Consider the following 24,368-nt stretch of genomic DNA (forward strand, 5'->3'; position numbering starts at 1 on the left):
ATAGTGAAGGATTCTATGGGGAAAATAGTAAACGACCCAGGGAGCATAAAAAAAAGATGGAAGGAATACAGAGTCATTATACCAAAAAGAATTGGTTGACATTCAACCATTTCAAGAGGTAGCATATGATCAGGAACCAACGATACTGAAGAAAGAGGTCCAAGCTGCTCTGAAGGCATTGGCAAAAAACAAGGCTCCAGGAATTGATGGAATATCAATTGAGATGTTTCAGCAAATGGATGCAGTGCGGAGGTGTTCACTCGTCTGTGCCAAGAAATATGAAAGACAGCTTCCTGGCCAACTGACTGGAAGAGATACATATTTATGCCTATTCCCAAGAAAAGTGATCCAACCAAATGTGGAAATTATAGAACATTATCACACGCAAGCAAAACTTTGCTGAAGATCATTCAAAAACGGTTGCAGCAGTGTATCGACAGGAAACTGCCAGAAATTCAGGCTGGTTTCAGAAGAGGACGTGGAACCAGGGATATCACTGCTGATGTCAGATGGATCCTGGCTGAAAGCACAGAATACCAGAAGGATGTTTACCTGTGTTTTATTGACTATGCAAAGGCATTGGACTGTGTGGATCATAACAAATTATGGATAACACTGCGAAGGATGGGAATTCTAGAACACTTAATTGTGCTCATGAGGAACCTTTACATAGATCAAGAGGCAGTTGTTTGGACAGAACAAGGGAATACTGAGTGGTTGAAAGTCAGAAAAGGTGTGGGTCTGGGTTGTATCCTTTCACCATACGTATTCAATCTGTATGCTGAGCAAACAATCCAAGAAGTTGGACTATACGAAGAACAGGGCATCAGGATTGGAGGAAGACTCATTAACCTGCCTTATGCAGATGACACAACCTTGATTACTGAAAGTGAAAAGGACCTGAAGCACTTACTAATGAAGATCAAAGACCACAGCCTTCGGTACGGATTACATCTCAACATGAAGAAAATAAAAATCCTCACAATTGGACCACTGAGCAACATCATGATAAACAGAGAAAAAACTAAAGTTGTCAAGGATTTCCACAATCAACACCCATGGAAGCAGCAGTCAAGAAATCAAACGACACAATGCATTGGGCAAATCTGCTACAAAAGACCTCTTTAAAGTGTTGAAAAGTAAAGATGTCACTTTGAAGACTAAGGTGCGCCTGACCCAAGCCATGGTATTTTCAATCACATCATACGCATGTGAAAGCTGGACAATGAATAAAGAAAACCGAAGAAGAACTGATGCCTTTGAATTGTGGTGTTGGCAAAGAATATTGAATTTACCATGGACTGCCAAAAGAATGAACAAACCCGTCTTGGAAGAAGTACAACCAGAATGCTCCTTAGAAGCAAGGACAGTGAGACTGCATCTTACATACTTTGGACACGTTGTCAGGAGGGATCAGTCCCTGGAGAGGACATCATGCTTGGCAAAGTACAGGGTCAGCAGAAACGAGGAAGACGCTCAACAAGGTGGACTGACAGTGGCTGCAACAATGAGCTCAAGCATAACAATGATTGTAAGGATGTACAGGACCAGGTAGTGTTTCGTTCTCTTGTGCGCAGGGTTGCTATGAGTCAGAACTGAATCGACGGCACCTAACAACAACTTATAAGAGACCTAAATGAGATATTTCTTATACTGAGAAAAAATATTAGTATCGTACCTCTTCCAGATATTATAATATCCTAAATTATTTCTAAGTGGTATATTTTTAGGAAGGAGCCCTGGTGGTACAACAGTTAAGCACTTGGTTGCTAACCAAGAAAGGCCTGGCAATCTACTTCCATAAACATTACAGCCTAGAAAACCCTATGGAGTAATTCTACTCTGTCACACGAGGTCGCTATGAGTCAAAAATCGACTCAAGAGCATCTAACAACAACAAAAATATAGCTCGGTATATACTCCCTCCACTTGGTATTTTCATTATTTCTAAATGGTATACAGTCTACCCTGTCCTATAGGGTTGCTATGAGTCGGAATGGACTCAACAGCAATGAGTTTCAGTTTTTTATGTAGTTACATAGTCTAAAACTTACTTAGTCATATTTAGTCCAAATTTTACTTCAAGGAATTTCAGCATGTGCCCATTTTCTTTGTGTGGGACAAACATCTAAAGGAGAAAAAAGCTAGTTAAACAGAGAACAATCAGCTATGCTTACAGGGATAAGCCTTTACCCCATACCCAATAGCAAGACTACAAAATAAAAATATGAATTAAATAATACATGGTGTAACTATTAAGCAAGGAGATTTATTCGTATAAGTCAATCACATTACCTCATACCTAAGCATAAAACTGTAATGGGGTAGTAAGAAAATATCAATTTTATTTCACCTTGTTTTAGCAATTTACCCACTCTTCTGAATACCATTTATTTACCTCAATAATTTATTCCATATATTGTTTACTGTTAATTGGGTAATGAAGATATTTTTAATTAAATGAAAAACAAAGTGTATTTCCTTTAAAAAAAAAAAAAGCATGCAGAAAAGAATTAAAATCCTACTTTCTCACTCAATATGCTAGGTATGATCATTGTTTAACTCAAAATTATACTGTACAAGCCCTGCTATCTTGCTATCTCATTATTCTTCCTAAAATTTAGTCCAGTACATTTTATTATTCAATTTACTCTATTATATGAACCTCAGATGGTTACTTACCTTCACTACAATATTGAATGTCACTGTCAGAGTACACACCAAGTAAAAATTCATCACTTTAATCATCTTAGCTACGAAAGTTCCTTTCTTTACATTCAGCTGTAGGACAAAATATATATGAATACGAAATGAGTTATAAAAAAAATTGACATTTAAAAATTAATCACAAGAATACTAAAAAGGCAAATCTAATTACCTGAAGGCACTTAGCAAGCATTAAGGCTGCTACTAAACTCAACAGAGGAGATACCAATAAAGCTGGATTCTCAAACTGCAGCAAATACCCCAGAAACAGAGAAAATATATAAATTTTATAAACTTCATGAACCTGTTGGGAAAAAAACAAAGTGACTCATTCACTTATTTATTATTCATTTAGAATAAACTGAATTTTATTATATATCTTTTCATTAGTTTTGTCTAGAATAGATTTGACTACAATTATAAAGTAAATGCTCTCCTATAATTTAAGACAATATTATGCTCTGGTAAACGTTCAATTCATATTTTTAATGCTACAGTAATGAATTTAACATTTTCTTTTTAGAAAGAACCTCTCAAAAACAAAGTAAAGAGCTTTAAAACCATATGTGTCTAAATCATGCTGGAAGCCATCTAAGTTGATACGAGTATTAGTCTCTACTCATGGAGTACACTTCTAGAACAAAAGAGAAAAAAGGGAACCAAAGACTCAGAGAAGCAAGTAAGTTTATAGGATTAATAGTCTACACAAACCACAGCCATATCTACCCTGAGACCAGAAGAACTAGACGGTGTCCGGCTACCACTACTGATTCTGATCAGGGTCACAACAGATGAATCCTGATAGAACAGGAGGAAAACGTGAAACAGAACTCAAATTCTTAAGAAGTTCAGACTTACTGGACCAGTTGAGACTAGAGGACTTCCCAAGACTATAATCCTGAGAAACTCTTATTTACTTATTACTGTGCATTAGGTGAAAGTTGACAGAGCAAATTAGTTTCCCATTCGATAGTTTGTACAAAAAGTATTTCATGACCTTGGTTTCATTTCCCACAATGTGTCAGCACTCTCCCCATTTCTGCCCTGCGTTCCCTATTTGTTTTAGTCCTGATTTTCTATTCTTTCTTGCCTTTCCATCTTTGCTTTTGGACAGTTACTGCCCTTTTGATCTCCTGTAATTAATTGTTCTAAGGAGTACACACCTTTCAGGTGTTGTTGTTTGCCTTATGGGCTTGTCTATTGTTTGGCTGGGAGGTGGTCTCTGGGAATTACTTTAGTTCCAGGTCAGAAGGTGGTCTTAAGAGTCATAGTCATGAGGGTTCCTCTAGTCTCTGTCAGACCAGTAAGTGTGGTCTCAGGGTTGTGGAGGCTGTGGTTCACGTGGTCCATTCGTCCTTTCATTTTCTTAATTCTCCTTTGCTCCAGGTGGCAAGAGATCAATAGCTGTATCTTAGATGGCCTCTCTCAAGTTTTGAAGACCCTAGATGCTACCCTGAGATACTCTTTAAACCTTAAACCAAAATTACCCCTTGAGGTCCTCCATTAGCTAAATAACAGATTGATCCATAAAATAAAGAATATCATCCATGAGTAATGAGCTTCTTTAAAAAATCATCTGTATGAGTCCAAATAGTCAAAAAATTCCTCTAAAGCAAAGATAAGAAGGTAAGGGTGTAGGGAAACTAGAGTACCAGAAATGGTACAACCAGAACAGAATGAATGAGAATGATGACATATTGTGAAAAATATCACTGAGTAATTTGTGTAGAAACTGTTAAATGGGAGCTTAATTTGTTATGTAAACTTTCACCTTAAACACAATAAAATATTATTTGAAACAAAAAATCATGCTGGAGGAACACTCTTTAGTCCCAGGCTCTGGCTTAATTTCACTTGGTTTGCCCAAAATTTTACTTTCCCTATAATTAAAATTCATCTTTGTATACACCTGCAAAAATTACAAGAATCTATAAAATTCATAATTCTTAGAGACAATTCCAAAACCAATCCAGTGAAAATTTACTATGAAATATACACCCATAGTAAAGTATTTTTGCTTTTGGCCCAGTTACGATATAGCAATAATCATAAGGAAGTAAGCTAAATTCAATGCCCTAATAGAAGATCTCCCAGGAAAGTTATGTCTTAGTAGATTTCTTTCTAAACTTAAATTGTACAATTATTTAATCTATCATGAAGTTAATTAATTTTAGAAAGGGAACATTAAGTTGAAATGCAGGCATTATTCGTTAGAGAAAAATGTCAAAAGGCAGTGTGAAAAGAAAAAAAAAAATAGAGAAAGAAATTCCTAAACAGACTGACAGACAGCCAGTAAAAAAAGAAAGAAAGATACTTCACTGTTAGAAGTCAGGATAGTGGTTACCTACCCTTGGGAGTAGTGACTGTCAGAGGGCACTGGGGGTCTTCTGGGTACTAGCAATGTTCTGTTTCTTTACTTGAGTGCTGGCTCTACACGTGTGCCAGTTACTGAGTAACAGTCTATCAGCTCCAAACTACCCTCTATCCTCTGTCTTAAAATACTGGGGATGGGGCTCTGAACTACGTTTTTGCTTTTCTGTTGGCTCTCTGCTAAGCTCTGCCAATAGGGAATGCTAAAGAGTGACTGCAAGGTTGGAGGCTAACTGCCAATCTTTTAGTTAGCAGCCACAGCTCTTAACCACTACACCACCAAGGTTTCCAAGGTTGGAGGAGGAAGAAGGAATTTGCTTTCTGTTGCTTCCTATCTGCTTGCAGCGGCACTTCACCCCAACCAAGCAATTCCTTCTTGCTGAAGCAGCTAAATGCAACTGCAGTTTTTCCAGCACTTGAAGAACCAGCTTCACTGCATCCTCTCACCCCAGAGACCCCAAGACCAGCCAACCAGAGCCCCATCCTCAGAGGTCTGTGTCCCAGTTCCACAGGGCTGTTCTTTTTAGCTCAGAGACAGCAGCAAAGCTGAGAGTGGTGTTTCCTCAGAGGTTTAAGTTTCAGCTCCATGGGGTCCCTCATTTATATGTCTAAGTTTTAGTTATTCCAAAGTCTCCGCCTTATTCCCTCAGCCTTGGGGAGATACCTGCTTCCTATAGTTGCTACCTCTATGATACTTCAGTTCTTTTTATCCTTCCAATTAATAAGTTAACATTATGCCTGGTTAACAATTCTTTATATTAAACTAAATTCTCTCTGTTTAAACTAATGTTGGGACTCATCAGGGTTCTAGACCTTCTGGGCATATGAAATGAAGAAAAGAAAGAGAAGAGCAAGACACAGTAAGTACTGAATAAATGTTTGGCAAATAAAGGGAAGAAAGGTAAGAAAGGAAAACCTTTATCTACTGCTGGTGGGAGTATAAACTGAAATAACCATTCTGGAAAACAGCTTGACATTATTTAGTTAGGTTGAATATATACATATCCTTTGACTTATAATTCCACTACTAGATATATACTCCAGAGAAATCTTGTACATTATGTGTGAGGTGACCCACATAAGAATGTTAACAGCAGCACTGGTCATATGAACAATAATAAAAAAAAAAAAGTCCATCAACAATACAAAAAAAAAAATAAATGAAATATAGTTCGTACATCACCATGGATGGATCTCGAAAGCAAATCAGGCAAAAGTAAATAACAAATTATTTACAATATATTTTTTAGGAATATATAGATAAGTGGCAAAAATAAGTTTTTTTTAAAAAGGAAAAGATTAACAAAATTCAGGATAGTCCGTCTCTGAGGGGAAAGAAGCAAGAGGTGACTTGGAAAGAACAAGAGAGGGACCTTCTACGGTATTCAAATATTCCATTTCTTCACCTGGATGGTCAAGTACTCATATTTTATTCTATACACTGTATATGCAGCATACATATTCTCTTTTGTACATGTTTTATATTCCACTATTTGTTTGTTTGTTAAGAAACAGAAAGAAAAAGAAGAGGCATGGCCAGAAATAGAGAGGATGCACAGGGGTGACTTGAATTAAGAAGGCCATGTCTAAGGAGTTTTCCAAGTGTTCCTAAAACGGCTGAGGGAGAATGAGTTGAGCAATTATTTGAGTGTAAGCATAAATCCTTCAAAATAAACCTTAAAAGTTAAATTTTTTTTTTAATTGTGCTTTAAGCGAAAGGTTACACCTCAAATCCGTTTCTCACACAAAAATTTATAGACATATTGTTATGTGACCCTAGCTGCAATCTCCACAGCGTGACAGCACACTCCCGCTTTCCACCATTCGACCAGCTCCTATCCCTTTCTGCCTTCTCATCCTGCCTCCGGCCAGGAGCTGCCCATTTAGTCTCATGTATCTACTTCAACTAAGAAGCATGCTCTTAACGAGTTTTATTTTATGTTTTACAGTCCAGTCTAATCTTTGTCTGAGGAGTTGGCTTTGGGAATGGTTTTGGTTCTGGGTTAACAGGGGGCTGTGTCTTCTAGGGTTCCTCTAGTCTCAGTTAGACCATTAAGTCTGGTCTTTTTACGTGAATTTGAGTTCTGCACCACAGTTTTCTCCTGCTCCGACAGAGACTCTCTGTTGTGTTCCCTGTCATGCTGGTCACTGGTGGTAAAAACTAAATGGTTTTAAGATACAACACTATTAAAACATTTATTCTCTAGATTTAAAATTGTAATTTCAAAATGCCATATACCTTGTCACTTTGCTCCAGTGAAAAGCTCTCTAGCAGGAATAGAGATATGGCTTGGAGAAACAGGAGATAGTGGCTGTATTCCCACATCATCATAAAAGTGTAAGTTGAAGCGCTCATCAATAAGTAGCAAAACCTCTACGGAAAACAAAAGAAAGAAACTAAATATCAACAGCTTTATTACTATAAAAAAAACCCACGTGGTTTTTACCTCAAAGTTGCAGTTCTGTTATTGGCTCAACTTTAAGCTACATAACTCTTGAAGCTTCGTTTTCACATCACATAACTACTATTAAATCCTTACATCAAGATTCTAAATAAGGTACTGTAGAAAGAGAAATCAACCACTGTCCTTCAGTGTTCATCATCATGTTGAGAGTTTCAGGAGGACAAATGGAAAAAATAATTTATTGTCAATCGGATTACAATTATTCTTTATATCCTTTACTATGCAGTAACTAGGCTTCATGGACTATAACTTAACTTTTAATATGACAGCTTTAAAATGATGTGCCACATTTCTAATGTATTTGAATTAACTGTGATTGATAGAACATGTGAATCTTACCTCTGCATAAGTATTTAAATTGCTTTTTAAATAGCCTGTAAGTGCAGCAACTTGACATGCAAAATATGGTAATGCCCAGTTTTCTCTTAAAGGAATGGAGTATTCAATTCTTGTTGTATCTACCCTAAAATAAACCACAGATGAACATTTAACATAACAAGATGTTATGTTGTGTAACACTATACTTTCAAAGCACTTTCATACACTTCTCACTGTTCAACATGGCAATCCTTTGAGGCAGGCATGGACAGAGCCACCAGTGACCTACACAGCATCTTTGGGCAAATTAATACTATCTCACATACCCCTCACCTCTCCATCCACCCTTCACCCACAAGGAACACTCAGTGCTGCTGTGCCCTGCCTGGTGAACACATGGGCCTCTGTGAGAATTTGAAAAAGGTATCCCTTTGTGAGCAGATATAGCCCCTGCTAAGGCACACTTTTTTTTTTTTTTTAAGGCACACAGCTTGTAGCGCTTGTTGGATTTCAGCCCCCACACTCCCCTCGCCCCTGGTGAGATGGCTACCCTTCCCGAGAGCATAATCTGCACTACCATAATCAACCAGTCTGGTGGGGCCAAAGTTATTATCCACCTTCAGATAAGGACTAGGAAGCTCCAGAGAGTAATACGACTTAAACAAGACGGGCATGTTCGCACATACAGCTAGTGGGTGGCACAGCTGGGACTACAATGTGTATCTTTTGGTATCTAGCTTAATAATCTTTTCAGTAAGAAGATTAATAATTTTTTTTTAACCCAGAATTAACACTACAGTTCATGAAGGAGCCCTGTTGGCCTAACGGTTAAGGCCTCCGCTGCTATCCGAAAGGTTGGCAGGTCAAAGCAACCCGGCAGCTTTACATGAGAAAGACCTGGTGATCTGTTCTTGTAAAGACTACAGCTAGAAAACCCTGTAGGACAGTTCTACTCTGTCACATGGAGTCTCTATATGAGTTGAAAATCAACTCAACGGCACTGAACAACAAATCCTTCATGGGATATATCTGGAGGCCTTTGAGAATTCCAAGAATCTCAAATAAGGAAATGCTTTGCAGGGTCCTCCTAAATTTCTCCTAGATCACTTTTCGTTAAGAGCCTGCTGTTTCCTGTGCATATCCTCACAAATGGACTACCTTTACAACAACCATTTACTTTGGATAGATATCTTACAATGGCCATTTCCATATAAAAGCAAAGGTGCCATTGTTTTTTTCAAAAAATATGAAAACCGCTGCATAACTCTCATAACAGAGATGTGCATGTTTGCATGTATTCTGGTTCATTCACTAGCCACTGTCACTGAATTGCACATGTAGAAAATGTTGACTTGGTGTATGTTTGACTGTATATTTTCAACAACAGAAAATAAACATATTACTTTAAAAACATATTTTTAAAGAATCTATAGTTGCATCCCCAATGAAACCAGCCAGGCTCATCATGACATCAGAGACAAAAGAAACATAAACTCAAACACATAAGAGCCATGAATTAACCAAGCTGTACATGTAAAAATATGGAAATGGCAAATGTGTCTCACACACACACACACAAAGCCATGAAAAACAATGAATGAAACGTTTTTGAGAAAGCAGCTAAGGAAAAATTACATTACACAGCACATACAAGAAATCCTAAAAATCTTTACTCATCTCTTTTCTAGTCTGGTAACTAATAACTTTCTATTCCCAACCCAATTCCTGTCTCAGTCACCTCTCTTCTCCCTGCATCAAATCTTTTTTTCCCTCAGAGTGGCACAACACATTTTTTTATGTCATCTACAGCCTTCTCAGTACTTCAAATTTACATTTTGACCTATTTTCTGTTTAGCCCAACAACAGTTCACAGTAGCTAAACAAAACAAGAATCTCTAATACAGAAATGTTTGGTTGGCTCCTCCTAAATTTCTCCTAAATCACTTGTCATTTGAGAGTCTGTTGTTTCCTGTGCATATCCTTTACAGCAACCATTAAATTTGGATCTCTGACACTCAATGGCCATTTTCCAAACAAAAGCAAAGTTCTATCTTTCCTAGGAAAATAGAAACAAAAATGTTATAAACTTATTGACCAATATGACAATACTAATCACTATTATAAGTCCCTGGGTAGCACAAATGGTTTGCACTCTACTACTAACCTAAAAGTTGGTGGTTCAAACCCACCCGGCTGAACCACAGAAGAAACACCTAGCAATCTTTCATTAAGGTTACAGCCAAGAAAACTCTATGGAGCAGTTCTACTCTGCAAGACGTGGGGCCACCATGAGTCAGAGTCAACTCGGCAACATGCTTGTTTTTTGGTTTTCAATCACTATTATAACAAATGAAGCAATTTCTCTTGGGGTTAACATGGCTGGCTGCTAAAGGGTGCAAACTGAAAGACTGGAGGTTCGAGCCCACTCACAGATGCCTTAGAGAAAGACCTGCCAATATACTTCTGAAAAAATCATCCATTGAAAACCTTACGGAGTACACTTCTACTCTGACGCACAAGGGGTTGCCACGAGCAGAAGTAGACACGATGGCAACTGGTTGATTAATAATCCACTCAAGTATTTATCACGTATATAAATATTTTATATAGCCATAATTTCTTAACAAATTTTTACTCTGCTTTTTAAACTTATATTATAAGTATTTTGTATGTTCTCCCTTCATACTCATTTCTTTTTAAAAATTGATTTCATTACAAAAGCAATATATATTCATTATAGAAATACCAGAAACTACATACAAGCAAAAAACAAACATCTTAAAATGTCTTGTTTTGATTGCAATTAGAAATTAGATGGTTATGTAAGATAATAAAAACTCATTAAGTGGTAACACTTAAAATCTGTACACTGTTTCTGAACTATACCTCACAGCAATATCAACAAAAAAGTATTAAACTTAGTGACTTTGACAAAAAAATTTTTTTAAATGACACAAAAAACATGAAATATAGAAGAAAAAAAGTCAATACCCTGGACTTCAACAAAATTAAAAAAAAAAAAAAACTTTTGCTGTTCAAAAGACACCTAGGTGCCCATCAACAGATGAATGGATAAACTATGGTACATACACACAATGGAATACTACACAACAATAAAAAACAGTGATGAATCTGCAAAACATCTCACCACATGGATGAATCTGGAGGGCATTATGCTGAGTGAAATGAGTAAATCACAGAAGGACAAATATTGTATGAGATCACTATTATAAAAACTGATGAAGAGGTTTACATACAAAAAGAAACAATCTTTGGCAGTTACAAGGGAGAGGAGGGGTGGGAGGGAAAAACACTAAATAGACAACACATTAGTGATAACTTTGGTGAAGGGTAAGACAGTACACAATACTGGGGAAGAAAGCACAACTTGTCCAAGGCAAGGTCATGGAAGGGTCATGGAAGCTCCATAAACACATCCAAACTCCCTGAGGGACTGAATTACTGGGCTGAGGGCTGTGGGGACCATGGTCTCAGGAACATCTAGTTCAATTGGCATAACACAGTTTATAAAGAAAATGTTCTACATTCTACTTTGGTCAGTAAATCTTAAAAGCTTGTGAGTGGCCATCTAAGATACCCCACTGGTCCCACCCCATCTGGAGCAAGAGAGAATAAAGAAAACCAAAGGCACAAGGGAAAGATTTAGTCCAAAGGACTAATGGACCACAACTACCACAGCCTCCACTAGACTGAGTCCAGCACAACTAGATGGTACCCAGCTACCACGACGGTCTGCTCTGACGGGGAGCGCAGTAGAGGGTCTCAGACAGAGCTAGAGAAAAATGCAGAACAAAATTCTAAATCACAAAAAAAAAAAAAAAAAAACGGACCAGACTTACTGGTGTGGCAGAGACTAGAGAAATCCTGAGAGTATGGCCCCAGACACGCTTTTAGCCCAGTAATAAAGTAACTCCTGAGGTTCACCCTTCATCCAAAGATTAGAGAGACCCATAAAATAAAACGAGACTAAATGGGCACACCAGCACAGGGTCAAGGACAAGAAGGCAAGAGGGGGCAGGAAAGCTGGTAATGGGGAACCCAAGGTTGCGAAGGGGAGAGTGTTGACATGTCGTGGGGTTGGTAACCACTGTCACAAAACAATATGTGTATTGTTTAATGAGAAACCACTTTGCTCTGTAAACCATCTAAGGTACAAAAAAAAAAAAAAATGAAAAGACAAGCCACAAACTGGGAGAAAATATTTGCAAAACATACAACTGACAAAGAACTTATATCTAGAATATATAAAGAACTCATACAACTGCATAATTAGAAGACAAACAATCCAATAAAAGATGGACAGGAAGAAAGGCCTGGTGATCTACTTCCAAAAATTAGTGACTAAAAACCCTATGGATCAGCATGTTTCACCCCAACCAATCATGAAGACGGTGCAGGACCAGGTAGCGTTTCAGTCAGTTGTGCGTGGGGTCACCCTGAGTCAGAGCTGACCAGACAGCAGTTGACAACCACAGCAACACGAGGGGCCTGGGGGGCAGAGGCACAGACTATCTCTATAGTACACACAAGAACCAGATGACAGTGCCTGTCTCTGGGAAAGACAGCCTTGTAACTAAGTTCCTGGGATGAGGAGGACTAATTTCACTGTATATCCTCTTGCACCTTTTGAATTCTTTTACACTGTGTATGTTGTTACCTATTCATAAAGAATACATTCATTAATTTTAAAATCAAGCAAAAGAACATATTCAAATAAAAAAAAGATAGGCAAAAAATATAGACCCTTCAAATAAGCACAAAAGAAGATGCACATCATTAGACGTTAAAGAAATGCAAATTAATTAAAACTATGATGAGATTCTAATGTACGTGTGCTACATTGGTTAAAATTACAACAACTGAAAAAGAAAGACAGGCCATATTAAGTTTTGGGAAGGACTCTTACATTCTGCTAAGAGGAATGTAAAATGGTACAACCACATTAGAAAACAGTCTGACAATTTCTTAAAAGTTAAATACACACCTACCATATGACCCAGACATTCTACTCCTAGGTATTTACCTGAGAGAAATGAAAGCAAGTCTACACAAAGACCTGTACACACATGTTCATAGCAGCTTTATCTGTAACAGTGCGAAGCTAGAAACTACCAAAATGTGCCTGGATAAACAAACTGTGATATATTCATACAATAGAATACTACTTAGCAATAAAAAGGAATGAACTATTGATACATGTAACACACATGAATTTCAAAATAATTATGCTTAGTAAAAGACGCTAGACCAAAAAAAAAAAAAAAAAGTATATGCTGTATGACTCCATTTATATAAAGTTCTAAAAAATTCAAACTACACTGACAGAAACCAGATCATTGGTTCTCTGAGGACAGCGGGACAACAGTGAGAAGGGATAGGAAGAGAGAGAATTACAAAGGGGCATAAGTAAACTTCTGGGGCTGATGGATATGTTTATTATATTGTACTGATGGTTCCATGGTGTATCTAAATGCCTAAATTAACCAAATTGTACACTTTAAATATGTGCACTTTTTTCTATGTGAATTATACCTCAATAAAGCTGTTGAAAATTATTAGAGGAAAACCTGTCTTCTATGAATGTCTGGTGCTCTGGTGGTGCTGTTGTCAAGCACTTGGCTGTTAGCCAAAAGGTTGGTGGTTTGAACCCACCAGCCACTCTGAAGAATAAAGATGTGACAGTCTGCTTCTGTGAAGATTTCAGCCTTGGAAACCCTATGGGGCAGTTCTACCCTGTCCTACAGGATGGCAATGAGTCAGAATCGATATGATGGCAATAGGTTTGTTTTTTAGGTTTGGTATGAATGTATACGTGTATATATATATATATATACTAAATATCAATAACCTAAAAGCACTACATTTTTTATCTGGCAATTGCCAAATAAAAATGTATAAAAGAAATGTTACACTTTTAAAATTTTAATCATGTTAAGTGTTATGGGGGTGGGGGAAGTGGTATGGATCATAAAGAATGCCCATCATACAAAAAACATATCTATAACACTGACCAATCCCAAGAAGAATTTTATGACATGTCTCAAACCAGCCCTCCACGTCAAAGCCCGAGCCATGATTCTCTTGTTGTTTTTAATTGCCGTTGAGCCAATTCCAACTCCACAGAACTGCCCCCTAGGGTATTAATGCTGTGACCCTTTGGAAGCAGATCACCAGGCCTATCTTCCAAGATGCCTCTGGGTATGTATGAACTGCCAACCTTTTGGCTAGCAGTCGAGCACTTCACCTTTTGAGTAACCTAGGGACTCCAGCCTAAGTCTAGGAAGTATGTAAAATCCTTTGTACTGCTTCTGCAACATGCATGAGCATGCTATAAACAGAATATACTTTAAATACATTCCCCAGTGGCTACTACCTGCACTTACACCCTCAATCACATTCCCTTCCACTTTAACTAGGGCCTTATTTCATTTTTTATCACCGTTGACCTTATGCATTTAATCCTGTCCTCTGCATCCTTCATCTCATTCTAAAATCAGATTAAATACCCTCAACCCTGATACCCTCAATTTTTCCCCAACTTCTCTCCTCCCCTTAGCTGCCATATACTTCAGAGTCTCCTTGTACAGCTTCCACTTCCAAACCTTCATTACCGCCCCGAAAAAAGAAAAGAAAAGCCCATTGCCCTTGAATTGATTCCGACTTACAGCAACCGTATAGAACAGAGTAGAACTCCCTTATAGGGTCTCCAAGGCTGCGATGTTTAAGGAAAAAGACTGCCACGTCCTTCTCCCGTGGAGCTGCTGGTGGGTTCAAACCAGCTGACCTTTTGGTTAGCAGCTAAGCGCTTAATCACTGCACCACCAAGGCTCCTTCCACCACCACCCAGAGACGACTCCTTACTCACTATTAAAGAACTAAGCCTCTTTGGATCACCAAAGGGGGTGGGTTTATTAATTCAAAGAACCTGAATTAATGTATTTGATGCCTCCCTCCTTCTTTTCAAGAAGATATGTCATCAATTTTAAATAAACCAAGAAAAAAAGAGGTCTATGTGAATATCAATACGTCTGAAAAAAGAGATACAGGGCTGGTATATTATTTTTCAATTGTATGACAAATTACCACAAATGTAGTGACTAAAAACAACACAGATTAATTATGTCACAAAAGCCAGCATGGCATGGCCGGATTCTCTGCTCAGGGTCTCACTGGGCTAATATCAAGGTTATCAGCCAGGGTTGTAGTCCTCTTACAAGTTTGCCAGTTGTTGACAAATTCATTTCCTTCTTGCTTCAAGATAGCAACGTGCATCAAGTCCCTCTCATGCTTCAAACTTCTCTGACTTCCACTTCTACACCAGATAGACAAAGCTCTCTGCTTTCAAGAGCTCATATGCTTAGACTCGGTCTACTGGATCATCTTCCTACCTTGAGTTCAACTGTACCACATAACATAACCTGATCATGGGAATGATATCTCATCATAATCATAGGTTCTGGGGATTAGATGTGAAATCTTGATGGCGCCGTTTTTAGAACTCTACCATGGTTGTAAAAATCAATTAAAAACACCTTTCTTACCTATTAATAATGAACCATGCAACAGTAAGCATTCCTGCGAGCCATGTTCCACTCATAAGCCAACTCGTAACAAATAAAGCAGTCACATATATTCCTTGCAATCCAAAAACAATGCCAATGTAGAAATACACCGGTTCAATAATCTCCTAGATAGGAAGGAAAACAGAGAGGCAGAGTTAATAGGATGACATTAAATAGTTGGAGGAATGATACATATGTGAGAAAATAAATATTAAGGTCAAAAGAAAAACACATACGTTGCCACCAGTTGCTTGATATAAAACGCTAGCAATAAGTTCTGGATATAGAGACATTTGCTGCACTGCGTTTATGGTCTTCAGAGATACAGTTCTGTTATTGTGTGTCAGCTCATAAACACCTAAAGATAAAAAATTCTTCTTCAGATTATTTATTATGCTTTTATAATAATTAAATATTTCATTCAGAAGTCATTAAATATTTTAATTATCATCAAGAAAGATCCCAAAATATAATACACTATCTCATTATCCTATTTTTGTATTAAGTATGATAAAGAGCAATATCTACATTCTGAGACAAATCTCCATATTCAAAGGCTCCAATCTAGAAAGAATGTTTTATTTCAGGAAAATACTGTTTTTAAGGAAACTCTGGTGGCATAGCGGTTAAGTCAGCAGTTCAAATCTACCAGATGCTCCTTGGAAACTCTACGGGGCAGTTCCCCTCTGTCCTATAGGGTTACTATGAGTCGGAATCAACTCGACAGTAATGGGTTTGGTTTTTTTTTTTTTGGTTCACTGTTACTAAAAATACAAAATTGATTATTATACCTCTTTCAAATGAAGGCGCCTTTAACATATCTTTATAATAGGAGTAATAAATGGCACTGTCACCCTGAAAGGTGATTTCCCGTTCAAGCTCCTAAAAGAAAAAATGAAATGGTTATTTAAATATCAGCATACTAAATTTTAGGTGCAGTCTTCCTTCTTTAATCAATAGCTATATAAACTTTTCAATAATCTGGCAAATATTTTAATGAAACACCTAAGGTTTAAAACGGATTGCAACACGTAATTACCCGTTAGACATAAGGAAAATGTAGAAATAAAACCAAAAGAAATGCCCTAAAGATAGCCAGAATATTAAGGCAGGAGATAAAGAATGATGGTTGAGATGTCAGAAGTCCATCAGAAAAAGACAAGTTTAAGAAAGTGTTATGTCTACTTTTCCACTTTCCCATGTATCCAGAACAGCAAGCCCTTTGTTACTGTTCAAGTACTTAAACAGTGCTCTTCAAATGAATTTCCAGAAATATAAGCAAGTCTTAAAATTCCTAGAATTAGGCTATAAAGAACCAAGAATACAGAAGTCAAAGACATTAGGAAGCCTTGTACATTTTCATGCTGAATCTATAATCTTTTAAAATCAAACTCGATTTGTTTTCATGCATAATATTTATCAACTAATACAAGAACAAAAGATATTAGTTACAGCAGTTTACCCAAAGACTGATCAACAAAACTACCTAATATTTAAGTAGATATTACCTAAAAATAGAGTTCTTTAGCTAAAAAAGGCTTGGGAAACGCTGGATTAAACAAAGCTAAAGGGGTTTCTTTATTGCAAGACTTTTAAAGAGTTTCAATATTTATTACGCACTGTGAATCTCCAAGATTTTCCCCAGACCAATGTGACCAAGGAACACTTTTCCCCCTATTTAGAGGTTATTAATCTAAAAAGATAAACTTCTTAAAATTATTTTTAATAAAAACAGATTTGCTTCTAAGGTTTCAAAGAGTTAAAAACTCTTAAACAGAGCTGTTCAATTTTAACGTGTATATAAAACATCTAGAGACCTTTTTAAAATGTAGATTTTAATTCTGAAGTGGGGTCTTCAGAATTCTAAAAGAACTTCTAGGTGATAGTGATGCCGCTGACCCATACACAATGCTTTTTGAAAAACAAGTTTTTTGATGAATGCCTTCTATATTTTCAAACCTTGGGGTGTTCTCAAAGCTGCCTATACAACAGAATTGCCTGGAAATATTTTTTATAATACTAATCAACCACTACCCCCTCAACCCCCACCTAAGAATCTGTGAGGGAGATAATTTTTTTGAAAACTCCCCAGATGATTCTACTGTACATCCAGCATTGAGAACTACTGCTACTTACTCTGCATAATGTCTTCAAGGAAACAGCATATGCTACAGTGGTAGCTCTTGTCAAATCCATAAGGGTGCAGTCAGTAATTATACTGTTAATTATCTTGGTGGTGTTAGGTAAATCAGTTCTGACAGACTACTTGCTCAAATATAAAAAACAAAACAAAAAAACTAGTTTGGGCTCAAAATTTTTAAAAAGCCTCTAACATCAAAAAAGAGCTCTGGCGGCACAGTGGTTAATGTGCTTGGCTGCGAACTGAAATGTCGGCAGTTTCAACCCACCAGCCACTCCTCGGGAGAAAGACGCGGCAGTCTGCTTCTGTAGATTACCATATTTTTACGCAAAAAACACGCGCCTTCTATGTTTGCCAACCACTCCTTCCCCCTATGAGGTATTTTCGGAAGTACCTCTATACGAATTTTTTTTTTGCATGTTTCTGTGAAAAAAAAAAAAAAATTAGCATAGTGCACTTAAGAAAATACTTCACTTACAAAAACACCTCACAGAGGGAGGAGCAAGGGGTTGGCAAACAAACAGAGACTGTGCATATTACTTGCGTAAAAATACAGTAAAATCTTGGAAAACCTTATGGGGCAGTTCTACTCTGTCTTATAGGGTCACGACGGGAATGGGTTTGGTTTCTTTGTTTTTATGAAGTCCAGTGGTAACATTCTGAAGTTTGCCCATTCACATTACAGACATATCTGATTGGGAAGTTACGCCTGAAAATAACCTTATTCAAAGACCAAATTATGAAATCATGAACATGAGTATAGTCACTAAAGAACACACGTGATTTACAACCAGGCATTAAAAATACTATTATGAGACAACAGTTTAATAAGTACTAGGTTAAATCTGTTAATTGTTTTCAACCTCCACAAAAATTCTAATCATGTAATCTAAAAATTAAAATATTTTAATGCTGAAATTTTCATAGGTTGTTTCTGAATGTGATATGCCAAAACTACTGAAAGGCTAACTGAATGACTCTGTGACATTTCACTATCATCAAAATTCCCTGATAAATGAACTGCATGAAGGAATGCATCCTCATAGCTTCTATTCTCTGGCCTTGAAATACATTCTATTAAGTATTTCAAGGGTGATACTGTGACTGGGTTCTCAAAAAAGCTTCTAGCACATTTTGTTTCTAATGGTCCTAAATAAGACAGCACTTGTCATACTTGCTTACACATATATTTTGGCTCCCTGGAAAACAGATTAGCCAAATTAATATTAAATACTAAAACAACTTCATATGCTCAAAATTCTTTCTTCTTACCTGCCTGTTGGAAAACCAGAATTTTCGTTCATGGTATGCTGATAAATAGAGCGCGTACATCATACCACTAGTAACTGCTGCAAGACAGCCAATGAAAAACTTTGCAAAGCGCTGAAACAATACATCTGTAAAAGCATATTAAAAGTAATCACAAATTAGTATGTACCCTCAATATGCTGGAAAATGGCACTGTACCTCTGTGGTTTTTCTCCCAAAAACCCAGAACCCTGGTCTAATCGCATAAAAAACATCAAGCCAATCCCAATAGAGGAGCATCCTACAATAAACCTGACCAGCACTCCTCAAAATTGCCAAGGTCATCAAAAACAAGGAAAGTCTAAGAAATTGTCACAGCCAAGAGGAGCCTAAGGAGACATGACAACTAAATGTAATGTGTTGTCCTGGATGGGATCCTTGAACAGAAAAAGGACTGTAGGTAAAAACTAAAGAAATCTGAACAAAGTGTAGACTTTAGTTAATGTTTCAATATATTGGTTCGTTAGCGGTAACAAATGTACCATGCTAATGTAAACAGCTAAAAATAGGAAATCTATGTATGTATGTACAGGTCATGGGGTATGATATGGGAATTCTCGGTATTATCTGCTCAATTTTTCTATAAATCCAAAACTGCTTTAAAAATTAATGTCTATTGCAAGACACAAGGGAAATATTGGCCCAAGAGACAGAAAGGGCCACATAAACCAGAGGCTCTATCAGCCTGAGACCAGAAGAACTAGATGGTGCCTAGCTACCATCAATGACCACCCTGACAAGGAACACTACAGAGTCCCTGACAGAGCACGAGAAAAGCGGGGTGCAGAACTTAAATTCTAGTAAAAAGACCAGACTTGATGGTCTGACTGAGACTGCAGGGACCCCAGAAGACATGGCCCCCAGCCTCTGTTAGTCCAGAACTGAAACCATTCCTGAAGCCAACTCTTCAGACAAAGATTAGACTGGACTATAAGACATAAAATAATACTCATGAAGAGAGTGCTTCTTAGCCCAAACAGATACATGAGACTAAATGGGCAGCTCCTGTCCTGGGGTGAGATGAGAAGGCAAAAAAGGGACAGGAGCTGGTTGAATGGACATGGGAAATCTGGGGTGGAAAGGAGGAGTATGCTGTCACATTACAGGGAGAACAACTAGGGTCACAACGTACGTATAAATTTTTGTATGAGAAACTAACTTGAACTGTAAACTTTCACTTAAAGCACAATTTTAAAAAAGGTGGGTAGGAATTAATGCCTATTGCAAATGCGTTGAGTTTATTCGTGGTTACGACGGACTGAGAGTAGAAGGGAATTGGGAGCTACTGCTGTCTGAAGTGCTGAAAACATCTGGAAATGGACAGTGGTGATGGTAGCCCAACACGGTAAATGTAATTAATGTCACTGAATAGTACACTCAAAAATGGTTAAAAAGGCAAACTTTTTGTTGCATTTATCTTACCACAGTAATTTTTTTCTTTTTAAATTTAGAACCTGGTAGTGTAGTGGTTAAGTGCTACAGCTGCTAACCAAAAGGTTGGCAGTTTGAATCCACCCGGCGCTCCTTGGAAACTCTGTGGGGCAGTTCTACTCTGTCCTATAGGGTCGCTATGAGTCGGAATCGACTCAATGGGAAAGGGTTTTTTAAAATTAGTCTAAAAAAAAATTAGTCTACTAAACAAAAAAAGTAATCAAAAGGACTAGACTACCCAGTATCTGGGGAAAAAAATACAGGTTCATTCAGAATTACTATTGATATTTTTTGCTTTTTATCAAGGAATTATTTTCCTTATTGAGGAAAAATTTACATACCATAAACTACACTAAATTGTATTACTTACAGTGTATAATTCAATGAGTTTTGATGAATCTATTTTTAAAGGCTCACATACAACTGCTATATAAAACCACTGCCATCGAGTAGAACGGAAACCCTGGTGGCTTAGTGGTTAAGAGTTACAGCTGCTAACCAAAAGGTTGGCAGTTCAAATCCACCAGGTGCTCCCTGGAAACCCTATGGAACAGTTCTATACTCCGTCCTACAGGTTCACTATGAGTTGGAATCGACTCATTGGCCACGGGCTTATCAAGTAGAACTGCCCCATAGGAATTCCAAAGCTGAAATCTTTAGGGAAGCAGACTGCCACACCTTTTTCCTGCAGAGCGGCTGGTGGGTTCACACTCCTGACCTTTTGGCTAGCAGCCAAGCACGTTAACAACTGCACCATCAGGGCTCCTAACTGCTACATACATACTAAGAAAAGAAAAACTCTTGTCAGCTTTTTATTTAATACCAGTCAGTTCAGTGTACAAATAATTATACCCACAATTCTTTTCCAGATTGATTACGTGTATTTGGAGCTTATCAAGTTTTTGTCAGACCACAACTTTAGTCTCTTTTTACCCTAAGCCCTCTAACTGAAAAAATTTACTAGGACAGTGTATGACAGTCGTGCCCTTATTTGGTCATTCCCCCAAGTTTCATCTTAATCAGCCTTTGCTACTCAAAGTATCTCTCAATTATATCTTTTACTGGTTGAAAAACCCTCAAGTTCCAGATTTCTTAATTATCTCTTTTCCTCTTCATTCCTGCTTGCAAAAAGGCCAATTCTATTCTAAACTCATCTCTTTCCTGTAGTCAAATGCAGCTAATAATAATCAAGCGACTTTAGTAATACTATTTTGCAATCTCATCACTTAAAATGATCAAACATTAGTGTTGTGTTTTAGATTTCTTATTTTTGGTGATGGGAAAAGTGGCACCGAATGTGGATATAGTGAGTACAGCACAACCAAAGCAAATGATGTCACAAGAAAAAAGAATGCTGGTACTAAACAATCTGAAATATATAAGTTTACAACAATTCCAACAAAGACCAAAAGACAAGTGTTAAGACCACATATGGATGGGTCTAGGCATAAAGCTATATGGGTTGGTGCAGGTATGTACATACGTGGGGACTATGTACATGTAAATATAGATATGTGTGTACAGGCACATATGGTCATTGAAGACACAACTACAGATACTCCTCAGACATAACCGAACATCTTCCAAGACTGGTGTTCTAGATTTGAAGGCTCTACTTGTCAGGAGCAAAAAAGTAAGAAGGTAACCAAAATCTCAGGGAAGAAACAAATTTACAGGGCTGATAGCCTACTAGAGCCATGGCCTCATCGACCAGAAGAACTAGATGGTGCCCGGCTACCACCACTGACCATTCTGACCAGGGTCACAATAGATGGTCCCAATAGAATGGGAGAAAAATATAGAACAAAACTCAAGTTCTTAAAAAATGCCAGGCTAACTGGACCAGTTGAAGGCCACAGCACTCCCTGAGACTATTGCCCTGAGATACTTTTTAAACTCTTGAACTGGAACTATCCCAAGATCACCTCTTAGCAAAATAGCAGAGTGGCACACAAAATAAGAGACACTACGCAAAGAACAGTGCTTTACTAAAAAATTATCTGTATGAGACCAAAAGGTCCACATTTACTTTTAACCAAAGATCAAAACGTAAGGGGGCAGAGAAACTAGAGTGTTACAAATGGAGTAACCAACCAGGAGACAAAGAGAATGCTGACACAATGTGAAAAATGTAACTAATGTCACTGGACAAGTTATGTGGAAATTGTCAAATGGAAACCTAACTTGCTGTGTAATCTTTCACCAAAAACAAAATAAAATATTATTTTTAAAAAATTAGAGTACTGTTTGATAAGAAACTAGTTTGTTATGTAAACCTTCACCTAAAGTACAATAAAAAATTTTTAAAAGTTAGTATCACTGTGTTGTTGTACATATTCTCAACAACAAAAAATTTTTTTAATGTGTTAAAATTCCAACTATTCAGAGGAAACTTTTACTAAATTTTTTTGTTATTGCATAACACAGATCTCCATTTTCCAGCTTCCAAAAACAGTTTTCTTGCTGCCAGGTCCTGAAGTAGATCTGTAGATGACCCACTGCCTACATCTTATTTGAACAAGAAATAAACCACTGGACTTTGAGACCATTTATTCCAAAACAAAAGTATCTAATACTGAAAACGGTATCAGGAGTAGGATGTTAATAAGACAACACCATATTTATTTTAAAACTAACATCTGCAGCATTAGACAGGTGGTAGGCATTGAGGCAAAGACCAAATCAAAGGCATAGCTACCACACACTTTTTTAAAACCCTTGAATGGATTAAGGTGGCCCCAGGAAATTCTTTCAGTTAGACAAAATGGCTTAGCAAAAAGAAATTAACAGTGTACTTTAAAAAAAAAAAAAAAACTCGTTGCCATCAGGTCAATTCTGACCCATAGCAGCCCTATATGACAAAGTACAACTTCCCCATAGGGTTTCCAAGCCCATAATCTATAGGATCACTATGATTTGCAATCAATTTGACAGCAGTGGGTTTGGTTTTTTTTCTCTGGTTTAATCTTTACCAAAGCAGACTGCATGAGCGGCTGGTGGGTTCTAACTGCTGACCTTTTGGTGAGCAGTCAAGCACTTAACCACTGCACCAGCAGGGCTTGTTCTGATAAGTTTAGAGTATCTTAATTAAGTATGAGAACGATATCTGTAAAAGAATTGTAGGTACGATTACTGGCAGAGGGAGCTGATTAGAATCATATAGATAAAAAGGTAATGTTTTTGAGAGCACTGTATTGCCAAGAGTAGTTGGCCTAGATTAAGAGGGATTAGAGTTATTTGGGAGCCCCGCTAACCAAAAGGTCGGCAGTTCGAATCCACCATCCTCTGCCTATGGGGCAGTTCCACTCCTACAAGGTCACCATAAGTTGGAATAGTCTCAACAGCAATAGGTTTTGTTTGTTTTTTATAGTTGTTTAAGCTAGAAAACAACTTTTGGGCCCTGCACTTTCTTTCAACTTTACAAGAAGCAATCTAAGAAAGTCATTCAGCCTCCAAGGATGGCATATTCTCCAAAATATTCTTCAGACATAGGTAAGGAGGGTAATGGAAAAGGAAGGACCTCCAGAAAGTGGAGCCAAGGATCATGGAGAAGTGGAAAGCTACGCCCAAGGAGCACAATTGGAGCCTAATCAAGAAACATCCTCTATTTTAGTTGTTGTTGTTGTTAGGTGCTGTCAAGTCACCTCTGACTCATAGCGACCCTATGTACAACAGGACAAAACACTGCCCAGTCCTGCACCATTCTCACAATCATTATGCTTGAGCCCACTGTGGTAACCACTGTGTCAATCCATCTCATTGCATGTCTTCCTCTTTCTCACTGACCTCTACTTTACCAACCATGATGTCCTTCTCCAGGGACTGATTTCTCCTGATAACATAGTGTCACCATCCTTGCTTCTAAGGAGTATTCTGGCTGTACTTCTTCCAAGACAGATTTGTTCCATCTTTTGGCTGTCTATGTTATATTCAATATTCTTCACCAACACCACAATTCAAAGGCGTCAATTCTTCTTCAGTCTTCCTTATTCATCGTCCAGCTTTTGCACGCATATGAAGTGAATGAAAGCACTATGGCTTGGATCA

General features: G+C 37.6%; 1 protein-coding gene across 8 annotated transcripts in view; it reads right to left on the reverse strand.

Annotated features, from left to right (window-relative positions):
- The window catches only part of DPY19L4 (dpy-19 like 4), a 59,406-nt gene that overhangs the window by 26,775 nt on the left and 8,263 nt on the right, over window positions 1-24,368 (reverse strand). For 6 of the 8 annotated variants that reach the window (XM_049854555.1, XM_049854554.1, XM_049854553.1 and 3 more), the window contains 9 exons: window positions 18,855-18,979; window positions 16,234-16,324; window positions 15,679-15,800; window positions 15,422-15,567; window positions 7,881-8,004; window positions 7,316-7,450; window positions 2,879-3,010; window positions 2,683-2,781; window positions 2,055-2,128 (listed from right to left, as the gene is read on the reverse strand). In XM_049854555.1, the coding sequence (XP_049710512.1) occupies window positions 2,055-2,128; window positions 2,683-2,781; window positions 2,879-3,010; window positions 7,316-7,450; window positions 7,881-8,004; window positions 15,422-15,567; window positions 15,679-15,800; window positions 16,234-16,324; window positions 18,855-18,979 (1,048 nt within the window). Of the gene's footprint in view, window positions 1-2,054; window positions 2,129-2,682; window positions 2,782-2,878; window positions 3,011-7,315; window positions 7,451-7,880; window positions 8,005-15,421; window positions 15,568-15,678; window positions 15,801-16,233; window positions 16,325-17,850; window positions 18,385-18,854; window positions 18,980-24,368 lie in introns of those variants that run through there. The other 2 variants (XM_049854559.1, XM_049854560.1) reach the window with 2 other exon arrangements.

The sequence above is a fragment of the Elephas maximus genome, chromosome 15, assembly GCF_024166365.1.
Source record: "Elephas maximus indicus isolate mEleMax1 chromosome 15, mEleMax1 primary haplotype, whole genome shotgun sequence".
Classification (NCBI taxonomy): Eukaryota; Metazoa; Chordata; class Mammalia; order Proboscidea; family Elephantidae; genus Elephas; species Elephas maximus.